The following is a 12,987-nucleotide window of genomic DNA, read 5'->3' as shown; positions in this document are numbered from 1 at the left end:
TTGCCAACGGGATCAAAGGTTATGGGGAGAAAGTGGGGAAAATGGGGTTGAAAAACCTAATAGCTTTGTTTTAAATGGTGGAAGAGCCTTGATGGGCCGAATGGCCTAATTTCTTCTCCTATGTCTTATGGTTTAAGCAGAGTTGTGGAAGTACTGTTATTCCAAAGGACTGGAACAATTAAGATGTGCTGAATGGTCCTCTGTGATTAAGATTTTGTGCTTGTATGACAATTAAGTTTCAATGAAATCCCTTTCATTAAAAGTCTTACGCAATTTTGGGGGATTTAAAACAGGATGTAGTTCCTGCTGTGAATCAGTCCAGTTGTTATCTCTTGCCTTTCCAGTATGTAATACATTTGCAGCATTTTTCCAAACTTTTTGGACATGCTCATCACAATTTTGTTCTATTATGTGCTCTCAGTGAGGCTTTGCTCTGGAAGTGAACATGAGGAACATTGTCTGTGTTTATCATAGTGACCTATCTCAGCATCCAATCCTGTAGGCCTCTGCACCTTCCTGAACCAGAAATCTGTCAAACGTCACTTACATAGAAACAAAATGAAAACATAGGAGCAGGAGAAAGCTAGTCAGCCCTTCAAGCCTGCTCCACCATTCAATATGAGCATAACTCATCAGCCAACTCAGACCCTGTGTCTACTTTTTCCCCGTATCCTTCAATTCCCTTCAACCCCATATAAAACTCTTCTTGAAAACATCCAATGTTTTGGCTTCAACCACTTTCTGTGGCAGAGAATTCCACAGGCTCACCCCTCTCTGGGTGAAGAAATTTCTTCTCATCTCACACCTGACATTCTTAGGTCTGTTACTTTATGTGCATGAGTCTAATGGTCTCATTGTTAGCAATGTTAAAAATCACACAACACCAGGTTATAGTCCAACAGGTTTAATTGGAATGCACACTAGCTTTCGGAGCGACACTCCTTCATCAGGTGGTTGTGACAACCACCGCTGCGAAAGCTAGTGTGCTTCCAATTAAACCTGTTGGACTATAACCTGGTGTTGTGTGATTTTTAACTTTGTACACCCCAGTCCAACACCGGCATCTCCAAATTGTTGTTAACTATGGTTTACAATTGGCAATCAGAGGAAAGTAAAATCAGTTGGACAATCCTAATATGGGATTTTATGTATAAACAGTCATAGCATTAAAGTGCTCCCAGTACCATAAGACCATAGGAGCAGAAATTAGGCCATTCAGTCCATCGAGTCTGCTCTGCCATTCAATTGTGGCTTGATAGCTTTATCAACCCCATTTTCCCGCTTTCTCCCCTTTAACCTTTGATCCCCTTGGCAATCAAGAACTTATCTATCTGTCTTAAATACACTCAATGACCTGGCCACCACAGCCCTCTGTGGCAATGAGTGACCCAGATTCACCGCCCACTGGCGAAAGAAATTTCTCCTTACCCTGTTCTCAAGGGTCTTCCCTTAACTAAGGCTGTGCCCTCATGTCCTTGTCTCTCCTGCCGATGGAAACCCCTTCCCAGTCATTAACTTTTACAAAGCACTCCAGTTCAATTAGGAGAGAGTGCTGCACTTAATCCAGGAGGTGCTGTCTTTTGGACGGCACATCTGCCCTCTTGTTTGGAGATCAAGGATCCCGTGGCACTAAACTGAGGAAGAAAGTTGCTTGGCCAATATTCAGCCTTCAGTCAACATCGCAAAGCAGATTCTCTGGTCATTCACTGTGCTGTTTGTATGATTTTGTTGTGTGCATATTGGCTGCTGAGTACCCTCCATTATAATAGTGACTGCACAACGAAGATACTAACAGTGCTGGAGAAACTCAGTAGAACTGGCAACATCTGCAGAAAGAGAAACGGTTAATGTTTTGAGTCCAGCATGAAATCTATATGAGACTTGAAATACTAACTCTCGTTTCTGTCTCCACAGATGCTGCCAGATCTGCTGAGTTTCTCCAGCATCTAAATTATGTTGCTTCTACACAACAAAGATCCTTCATTGGCTTGAAAGTAGGTTTGAGACTTTCAATGGTCAAGAACAGTACCATATACACACAAAAAGAGTGTTGGGTGCAGAATCTTATAACCATTTTCAAGGCAGGTAGATTCTTGATTAGCAAGGAGATGAAAGAGTATAAGAGATATGAAGGAATGTAGAGTTGAGGTTATAATCAGATCAGCCAGGACCTTATTGAAAGGTGGAGCAGGTTCGAAGGGCTGAGTGGCCTACACTTGTTTGTTTTCCTGTCCATAAGGTTGTTTTCCCATGGCATAAACACCTATTTAATAGTCAGTTTAAGGTGGTTGTCTGATGCCATGCCCTGACTAAATCCTTTGGTTGAGTAGGTGACACAGCAATGCAGTGAAGTGTTGCTTCAAGTTTGCAAATCACCTTTGATAAAGCTGCCTCTGGCTTGATCCAAAATGCTACTTTTATTTGGATGTCTGAGTAGGGAAACAATGACCCCATCCCGCTCCCCCCCCCCAATCCATTCCCCACCAAACTGGGATCACCGGGTTCTCCACATCTGAGGGAATGTCACTTGCTTTTGCAGGTTTCGCCCTCCAAGAATTAATGCTTAATCCCGGTCATAGCCATGAGCAACCCAGTGGACAACCTATAGGGCTTTTCTCTTTTGTTGTCTATGAACACTTCTTAATTTATTAGTTATAAAAGCGACAGGAAATTAGGGAGGCTGTCGAGATGGTCAAGAAGCATCTAATTAGTCAACAAAGTGTCTGCTTTTTCAATGGTGGGGAAAGGGTTAAACCACACTGAGACAACGCCTCACAGAGATTTGAGGACTGATCGTATTAGGTACAAAATCACATGAGGAATCCTCTAGGGTACCCATCCAATCAATTGGTTGCCGATCCAATCCACTGCTGTCTCATCCCCCTCCTCCACTTTTACCCTCCCTTTCCAACTTGTTATTTACCCTGTTACTCTTTAGAATTCCAGGGAGCTATTAGATGGGATGTTAACATTGACTGATTATTTGGGTCTGACGGCCTAATTAATCCTCCAGGAGCCAAGACGCTGTGTGAAGGTGGCCTGACATTTATTTCAAATTATTCACACAGGGAGATGTACAGACAGGTTGAGACATGCACCACTGGCATGAATAAGTACCGCTCTGATTTACAGAGAGCCCATTAGTTCAGACGACATTACAAAACACAGGCAGGACTTTTTATCTGCTCTTGTCCTTCACTCTGCATATATTATCTTGCTGTGGCTCTTCCAACATTGCTTCATTCATCATCATTCACAACAGGGCTGCATACTTTAAACTCACTGCGTTTCGTTACATCAACTTGATTCTGTGATGCGATATCACTGTTCATGTCTGCGTTTTGCTGAGCTACTTAAGAGGACCTTGTGGTGCTGTGGCATTGTCTCTTACCTCTGAGCTAGGAGGTCTGAGCTAAAGTCTCACCTCATAGAATCATGTCTGAAATTTTCTGACCAGTTACTTTATCAAAGTAACTGAATCTCTTCTCTATACTGCAATACTTTCTCTCTGCTGTGATGATGAACCTTTCTCAGTGTTTTAACTTAACAACCACTTTTATCTCCATATTATATCATTGACCGAAGTTGAGAAAGCATCTCCCAAGCGTTTCATATTCTAAATGACAGCCCTCAACATCCATCATTGCTGGTTGTGTAAATAAAAAAAATTGTTATTCCTTGCAGCATTCCCACACATTAGACCTGGAAGAACAGCCATGACTCTCAGAGAATTTGTGTCCAGTATGGATACGATGGACTGAAGGGCATCTGTCTGTGCTGTAAAAATCTGACTAAATTTTAAAATTGTTTTTGAGATTCAAAAATTCCAGCTGAGGTGCCTATTTCAGAATTCCTACCTTTCGTTGTATCGTCCCCACCCTGAATTAGAATCAATCCAGGGATAGCCGAGCTGGTTTTGAGATCCAGCTGAAAACCTGGCATTTTCAGAAGGAGCAGAGGGAACATTGGTCTTCAGCATTAGGAGAATGTAGTGAAACAATTCCTTCATTATCCCTTTTATTAAAGATGGATTTGGAAAGTTAGAAATGGTGACACATCCAGCAATTAACTTGTTATTTCGACCGCGTACTGAGAGTATCCCCAGCTCGTACACCTACAAGCCATACCTGGAGAACCTCCCCTGAGTCAAGGTGGCACAATGTCCAGGACCTATCGTAGAATCACTGAGCTGCTGTGGTGCAGAAAGAGGCCAATCTGCCCATCATGCCTGCACTGGATCACCATGAAGTTAATCATAGTTCTGAAGCTTTTATCTCTTTCTAATTTCAGTTTGTTTCATTGCCTAATTCATATAGAGTTCAACTTTTTAATTGGTATTTTATGATCGTTAAATCATTGAATAAATAGTTGGGTAAGAATGGGTCATCTGTCGTCTCGTTATGTTGTACTTTTGCCGTCTATCTTTGCTCTTCTGATATTAAACCCTTTGTTGTACAAGCTTTCTATCATTTATCTCTTAAAATCCCAATAGTGAAAAAATACTGAATCTCTTCTCTATACTGCAATACTTTCTCCCTGCTGTGATGATGAACCTTTCTGAGTGTTTTAAATTAACAACCACTTTTAGCTCCATATTATATCATTGTTTGGAAATAACTGATTTAATGATCTATATCTGCCTGGATACTTAGTAAGTGGTAAAAATAGACTCCCTTCTTATAGTACCTTTCACAACTTCAAAGTGACTTGAAATACATTTTTGAAGAGCAATCTCTATTATAATGTAGGAAACGGAGTAACCAATTTTCTGCACAGCAAGATCCCACAAGCAACAATGAGGTACTGACCAGATGATCTGTATTAGCGATTGCTTGCTGAAGGATAAGTTTTGTCAGGGTCACGGAGAAGAACTCCCCTACTCTTTCTCGAGGTAGTAGAAAAAGATCTGGGAAGGACAGATGAGGCCTAGGTTTAACACCTCATTTGGAAGATGGCATTCCTGCCCATGCAGCACTCCCTCTGTACTGCATTTGACTGTCACCTTAAATGCCATGCTTAAGATTTGACGCACCTCCTCCCCAGCCCCCCAACATTCAGAATCAGGTGAATGTATGTTCCCCACTGAACTCAGACTGAATTAAGAAGTGTAGCCCACATTCTTAAAATGGCTGAAGTTTGTTCTTCTGTTGCCATGGTATCTGCACAATATACCCCACAGAATAAATGGGCTGAATTCTGAGGCAAAGGAACCAGAGGTGATAAAGAGCCGCGCTCAGTTTTATAATCAAAACAAAATGGCAGAAGATTTTGGACACTTGCTATTGGAAAATAATTTTTCACAATGGCACCTAATTGCCTACACTTGAGATGATGCAGTGAACATGTCATGTAGAAGCTTTGTAATTGGATTATCTCTTGCTCTGATGTTATATTGTTCATTAAAGGAGAAACAGCATTTGGCACACAGTCTCCAATATGCTTCCTGCTATTTTAATGTTTCATTTTCACCTGGTACCTGAAGGACAGTTTGGAGAAATATGATCAACATTGTTTGCGAACTGCTCAACACGTGCCTTTGGCAGACAATCCGAGTTCTTATGCAGCTCCTTTCCGCTTCTGCTCCAGGGTAAAATTGGTGACAGAGTCGGGTTCTTCCCTGCCAATTTTGTTCAACGCATCCGACCTGGAGAGAGAGTTTGGCAGTGCAACAGAACGTTCCAGGGCAGCAAAGAGCAGGGGCAGTTGCCACTGAAAGAATTACAGGTTGGTAAAAGCCTCAGAAAGGTCCTATGTGGAACTGTGTATTACTGTTGGGGTCCTGTCTGCTGGCTGCAGAGCCCCTGAGACCCCCATGGTGCCCCCTTTTGCTGGAGGGTTTGGCAAGGCAGTGGCATGGCGACTAATGGTCCTTCCCTTTGGAATCAGGACCCACATGTCTTGCAGACACCCTGCTCAATGACAACTGCTGAAGAAGGTGGTGGTGCATGATGTTATCACTGGTCTAGTAATTCAGGTTAATGTGCTGTTAGCCATGGATTCAAATCTCACCACACTAGATGGTAGAATTCAAATTCAGTTAAATCAGTCTAGGACAACTAGGTAGTGGTGTAATGGTAGTACTTAGTAATCCAGGCCCTAGACTATTGGTGTGGGCTCGACTCCCACCTCAGCAGATGGAGAAATAAAATTCAATAAATTCTGGATTGAAAGCTCTTGGTTACCACTGTCAATATGTTGTGAAAATCCATCTGCTTCATTAATGTTATTTTAGGAATAACTGCCATCTTGCCTAGCCTGACCTACACGTGACTCCAGATCTTCAGCAATGTGGTTGACTCTTAATTTTTCTCTGGGCGATTAGGGAGGGACATTAAATGCTGACTACCACCATTCTGCATATGAATAATGCTCAAGCTTGACTCAGAAATGTGACTATGACAGCTGTCAACAATTATTTTAAACACTCATCAAGTTCACCAATGTCCTTTTAGGGAAGGAAATCTTCTAACCTTACCTGTATGTGACTCCACACCCACAGCAATGTCAGTGACTCTGTTGGGCAAGCAAGTATTTGAGTTCATTGGCATTTGTGGATGGGCGATTAATGCTGGCCTTTTCAGTAATGTCCATATCCTGCAAAAGAATGAGGGATAAATGATGCTCGCAATCAATGTGTAGACTTGCATTGGAGGCTATTTGATCCCCTATCTGTGGGTTGCACATTTCAGCACCTGTGAAGGGCACTCAAAACTCATCTTGCTTATGAACTTAAAACTGGATAGAGAGAGCAATACCGTCACGAATGTATCCACTTCTGAAATCTTCAATGTCTCCAGTTCCTCATCCCATTCTGATGAAATTCTAATTAATGCAGTTGCTATTTCACAATGTTAAAAATCACACAATCGGGTGGGCACTCTGAAAGCGAGTGTGCTTCCAATTAAACCTGTTGGACTATAACCTGGCGTTGTGTGATTTTTAACTTTTGTCCACCCCAGTCCAACACCGGCATCTCCACATCATGGCTATTCACAATAGAAGCCAGCTTCCGATGAATAACAGAACAGCAGTTCATGTTGTCCCGCCTCCAACTCCAAAATACACTGACCTGTAGAGATGATTGAAATAAAATGCTGCTGGAGTTTTGCTTCTGGGCAGGAATCATAGCCAAGATTTTATACAAGTACAATGGGAAAAATATAAGCGTTGCATTATACTGCTTATCTTTTAAAATATGCTTGTGCATAGGATGAGGGGATCACTGGCAAGACCAGCTTTCATTGCCTGTTCCTAATTACCCAAAGGGAGGTTAATTACACTGTTTTGGTTGCCAGACCAGGTTGACAGACCTCGTTCCCTACAGGATATTAGTGAACCACATGGGTTGATGTTATGAGAGTCGATTTTTCTTCTAGATTTCTAATGAATTCAGATTTCACTCTCTGCTATGGGAGGATTTCAACCTCCAGAACATTCAGCTGGGGTTCTGGATTATTAGTTCAGTGTCATTGCCTCCGCCTCTCCCTAAGTAACAGTCCCATAATAATCAGTCAATTATTTTTATTTTAAAAAAATTGAATCCTTTAATTTCTCTCAGCAAACCGATGCACTGTTTGAATACATCTTAGGCTATAAATCTCTCTTTCCATATGCAGTCTTCCCCTTTATTATATAAAAAAGGACAGTGAGATGTAGCTACTAGTCAAACACCTATAGAATAATTTAGAATCAACCTCTTTGGAGATATTGGTGTTCAACCAGTAGCAGATATATCACACAAAACAATACATCTACTCTCAACAGTACTCACATTGTTACAAAACAACTCAAGGTAGAAAGTATATTTTCTTTTAGGCTATTCTCATATTAATAATTCTCGGTAAGTTGCCTTACGGAGGATTCCATCAAAGGCACCATCATCCCAAGTATTGGGAAACAAAAAATGGGTACGAGCGACAAACTTAGGGTGTTGACTAATATTGAATAGGTGAATGAGGGCTAGTTGCCTGCCAAGCTGTTGACTATGCACTAACAAAGAAAGGAAATACACTGCAAATAGCATCGAGCCTAAATTCACTGGTGCCACACGTACATTCCTGTGAGTCTCCTTTAGCCTTTGATTTTATATCTTGCTCTCATTCTAACCTTGACAGTTGGGACATTTTTATTACAATGCAAGTTGTTATTCATCAAATAGTGTAGCACAGAAAAAGGCCATCAGTCCAATCTTTCTAGAGAACTTACCATTGACTGACTACTTAGCTTCCATGACTTCCTGACCCTAATTCTTATAGTGCTATTACTAGAGTCATGATGACACAGGAGGAGCCCATAAAGTCTGCACTGGCTCCCTTTTGAGTAATCCAGTCACCCCACTCTCCTGCTCTATCCCCATTGCCCCACAACGTTATTTCTGTCCAGATTTTTTTTATATTTCATTGGAGTAGCACACTGCAAATCAAACCCTGTTATTTCCAGAGTCGTCACAAAGATTAGAGATTCTATCAAATTTCACAAAATTTCCCACTTTACCCCTCACTTTTAGAGCCAGATTGACAGAAAGCTTAGAACAGGTCTTTGTATTTAACAGGAGTTATAGTCTTCTTGTTTGTAATAAATAGCAATCCTAGGTGGACAACTATGAACCATTGACACATAAGTGGGTGGCACAGTGGTTAGCACTGCTGCCTCACAGCGCCAGAGACCAGGGTTCAATTCCTGCCTCAGGCGACTGACTGTGTGGAGTTTGCACATCCTCCTTGTGTCTGCGTGGGTTTCGGCTGGGTGCTCCGGTTTCCTCCCACAGTCCAAAAATGTGCAGGTTAGGTGAATTGCCCATGCAAAATTGCCCATAGTGTTAGGGGCAGGGGTAAATGTAGGGGGATGGGTCTGGCTGGGTTGTGCTTTGGCGTGTCGGTGTGGACTTGTTGGGCTGAAGGACCTGTTTCCACACTAAGTAATCTAATCTAAAAAAAAAACTCTAATCCCACCCTGGAGACACATCCACATGTGCAAACGCGCACACAGGCAAAAAGGAACAGCTGTTATGGGAGGAGGGGAAGACTGGGAAGGCAGTTCAGCAACGCCTTCTCACCAGGTTCAATCAGGTGATTCTTCATCCTGTCAGGGCTTGCTACTCCTTGATCTTCCTTCTCCATTTATTGTGACTTGCTTGAAGGAGTCACTGGGTGACCGGTTCACAATTATGAAGTCTCTAACTTGCTGGTTTAACAAAGCACAGCTTTCATAACTGCCAAGGGAGGATAAAATGACTTGGTGGCTTTTACTGCAGAGTAAAGGGACAGTTCCTTCTCTCTCAGGGATCTGAGGACTTATCCTTCCCCGTTCACACCCGTAGGCTGTTCAGCTATGTTATTAGCAGGCAGAAGGCCTTTGGTCTATGAAATGGTGACAACGTATTGATAACAATCAGCTGCTTGTTGCCTGCCAAATCTCCATTCGTATGCAACCCCCCCGGTTCCAGCTCATCTGTAACTCAATTTCCCTCATCACTTGAACAAATAGCTGTGTAAACAGCACTTAGAGCAGCTGTCAGGGAACTTACTTTTAAAACATGCAGCAGTCTTTCAACAACCTTTTGGCTTTGAGAACAGTTCTTCTTTCATTTTAGTGCACAATCAAATGTACAGAAAATGAAAAGGTGCTGTCTTTACATTTAACATCATTAATTCTCTCTGCTTCCACTGTCCTCATGAAGAATGCATTCCAGGTCAATACCTTTCACAGTGTAAGCACCTTCTTTCTCATATCCTCTCTGTACCTCTTACCCTACACCAATCTGTGTTCCCCCAGTCCTTATACCTTCTGCTAATGGAAATAATTTACTTTATCATCTCATCTAAATCTCATTCTGTCAAGATTATGGACAGTTAAAAATTAACCACAAACATCCTGTATCACTCTTAAGACAACTTGATCAACAGAGGGAATGTCCCTAGTAATTGCATTAAGTATGATTTATTAAATAGGAAGTTTACCTATTCAAGTTCAGCTTGATTTTCCATAAGTATTGGTAGAAAGGGCTTAACATTGTCTCTAAAGAGCTGAGTGTGGTGCTGGAAAAGCACAGCAGGTCAGACAGCAGCTGAGAAGCAGGAGAATCGATGTTTCGGGCATAAGCCCTTCATCAGGAATCTTGATGAAGGGCTTACACCCGAAAAGTCATTTCTCCTGCTCCTCGGATGCTACCTGACTGGCTGTGCTTTTCCAGCACCCCACTCTTGACTCTGATCTCCCGCATCTGCAGTCCTCACTTTCTCCCTCTGTTTCTGAAGACTACGGCCTGCTTTAAGCTCCAAAATCTAAAATTAGAATGATCGTCCATTGAAAATTTCTTGTATGTAAAGTTCAATTGTATCTTCAAGGTCAATTGGAGGAACATGATTGGAATTCTCGTTGCTATTCTCTTAAAGCAAACGCAAGAATAGGTATTCAACTGAATTCATTGGGTGATTTGTCTGCTGAGTAATGGTGGATCAGAGGAAAGGGGATGTCACAATTCATAGCCTATTAATAAGCAGACTGAGGTTGAGCCATGTTGTAAGGTCATCACTGCAACACTCAGATTACATTTGTAATTTATATGCCTAATCAGTGACTTTGGACAAGGAGCTGTGTTTAACAGGACTCTGCAGCAGATGGTCCATTGCTGTTTTATGTAAATGGCTTTGGGTCTCTGCCAGCTTTACCTAGGTGGTGCTATCAGAGTCAAACAGTGATACAAACCCCAGCTTCTGCTCTGAATACAACAGGAATTGTGTAGAAGTTCAGGGCACCATTTCCTGCATTCACATTTTAGTCCCAATGGAATTGTGACAAAGATCAGAGATCTTCACCGATATTAAATATGTAGTATATTAAGTGAAAAGGAATATGATGTGAGGACTGGTGCACACATCGAACATTTGGTTTTCCTTGTCAGCTCACACTTGGTACCATTTGTTGAATGTAAACCTTCTTGATAGGAATGCCGGTTGTAACAGCTCACATTGAGAATTGCTACTCTGGCAATGTGGGGTCCTGGGTTCAAATCCCACCAGGACAGATGGTGGACTTTGAATTCAATAATAAAAAAAAGTCTGGAATTATATGTCAAATGATGGCCATGAATCTATTGTTAGTTGTTGTAAAGCCCCAACTGGTTCATAGTTTCCTTAACCAAAAGACATTAGCTGTTCTTACCTGGTCTGGCCTACATGTGACTCCACACAGCAATGTGGTTGACTCTTAACTGCCCTCTGGGCAATTAGGGGTGGGCAATAAATGTTGGCCTAGCCTGTGGCACCCTCATCCCACAAATGAATAAAAGAAAATGCAGCAGGCAATAATGAACTGTATTATGAGAGGTTTCAAGTCGAGAAATCAGGATGTCTTGCTGCAATTACACAAAGCACGGGTGAGACCACATCTGGTATAGGAACAAAGAACAGTACAGCACAGAAAAAGGCTCTCTATTCCCTGCCTCCTCATGTATTTGTCACGATCAGTAGCATGGTGGCTCAGTGCTTAGCACTGCAGCCTCACATCACCAGTGACCCAGGTTCAATTCCAATCTCTGGTGACTGTCTATGTGGAGCTTGCACATTCTCCCCGTGTCTGCGTGGGTTTCCTCTGGGTACTCTGGTTTCTCCCCACAATTCGAAGGTGGGCAGGTTAAGTGAATTGGCCATGCTAAATTGCCCAGAGTATTCGGGAATGTGTAGGTTAGGGGTAAATGTAGAGGAATGGGTTGGGTTGGAATACTCTCTTTGGAGGGGCGGTATGAACTTGTAGGCCCAAAGGGCTTGTTTCCATGCTGTAGGGATTCTAAAACTTCCATGCCTCTTACATGTTGCTTTTGGGTCTGTTTCTACCATCTCCTGGTTTATAAAATCATGAGGGACATGGATAAGGTGAATTGTCCGGGTCTTTTCTCCAGCCTGAGGTCCCAAAACCGAGGGGGCTTGGGTTTGGGGTGAGAGGGGAGGGGTTTTTGGGGCACATAAGGGGTAATGTTTTCATACAGATGCTGCCAGAGGAAGTGGTGGAGGTGGTTATAAATTCAAAAGACATTTAGGTAGATACATGTTTGGAAAGGATTAGGGGGATACAGGCCAAACATAGGTAAATGGGACAAATTCAGTTTAGGAAAATTGGGTGGCCTGGACGAGTTGGGCTGAAGGGCCAAAGGGCCTGTTTCCATGTTAATACCTCTATGACTCCTCCAGGGAAGCAACAGATGCAGGAAAACAACTAAGGCAATAAAAATAATGGTTTCATTTCCATCAACATTAGGTGTTGGAGATGGGTGTGGTGGGGTGGGGCGGAGGGGGGGAGGGGGAAGCTGCATGGATGATTCCTAATTTGTCAAAAATGGGAATTGGTTGCAGTGCTGCAATAAGGTGAGTTGGGAAACCAGTCAATCACTGGCGAAAGTATGGCATTTGGCAAGTTGAGGGTGAAGTTGGAAGTCTCAGGGATTAGAACTCCTGAAACACCAGAGCTGAGATTTCCAACCTGACTCCCATGGTGGTTCCATGTTCCACACTGCACACCTTTAATTCCGTTTGGAATGATACATATCCCCAGTGTAACAAATAACACCATCATGTGAGCAATTGCTGGATAAGGAAGAAATCGCTTGATGTAAAAGATGATATGCTTCCCTGGAGAGATGAAACCTACAATTTCAGTACTATCTGCTTGACTTGTTTGTGCAGAACAAAAGCAGCAAAACAGATGTAAAACCACAGGAGAAGAATCTGAAGAGGCGTGTGTTTCAATTCTGTACACTAATGCTTATTTCCGCCATAAACCTTATTTATCGAACCTGTAGAGATGGCAAAATCCATATGCCCTGTACTGACACAATTTATTTGTTATGCTTTAAGATTGGATTTTGAAAGACAAGGTCTACTCCCAGTAGCCATGGTTCACATTGTCAAGCTTCCAAGGGAATGGAGTCAATTTTGGTTCAATTTTGAAATGAACTTACTATTTTCCTTGGTCACATTGTTTCTCAAATTG

The 12,987-nt window shown here is 42.2% G+C and overlaps 1 protein-coding gene and 1 long non-coding RNA gene across 3 annotated transcripts in view; one reads left to right on the top strand and one right to left on the bottom strand.

Moving 5' to 3' along the window:
• The window catches only part of LOC140465718 (uncharacterized), a 149,029-nt gene that overhangs the window by 63,528 nt on the left and 72,514 nt on the right, over nucleotides 1–12,987 (bottom strand). The window contains exon 2 of the long non-coding RNA XR_011955152.1: nucleotides 6,476–6,594. This is a non-coding gene — a long non-coding RNA (uncharacterized lncRNA). The remainder of the gene's footprint in view (nucleotides 1–6,475; nucleotides 6,595–12,987) is intronic.
• LOC140465717 (SH3 and cysteine-rich domain-containing protein 2-like) overlaps nucleotides 1–12,987 on the top strand; it is a 134,335-nt gene that overhangs the window by 107,328 nt on the left and 14,020 nt on the right. For both annotated transcript variants that reach the window (XM_072561373.1, XM_072561374.1), the window contains one exon: nucleotides 5,587–5,724. In XM_072561373.1, the coding sequence (XP_072417474.1) occupies nucleotides 5,587–5,724 (138 nt within the window). The remainder of the gene's footprint in view (nucleotides 1–5,586; nucleotides 5,725–12,987) is intronic.

Source organism: Chiloscyllium punctatum, chromosome 42 (genome assembly GCF_047496795.1).
Source record: "Chiloscyllium punctatum isolate Juve2018m chromosome 42, sChiPun1.3, whole genome shotgun sequence".
Taxonomy (NCBI): domain Eukaryota; kingdom Metazoa; phylum Chordata; class Chondrichthyes; order Orectolobiformes; family Hemiscylliidae; genus Chiloscyllium; species Chiloscyllium punctatum.
The sequence above is the reverse complement of the archived record's forward strand: the minus strand, read 5'-3'. Positions and strand labels throughout refer to the sequence as shown.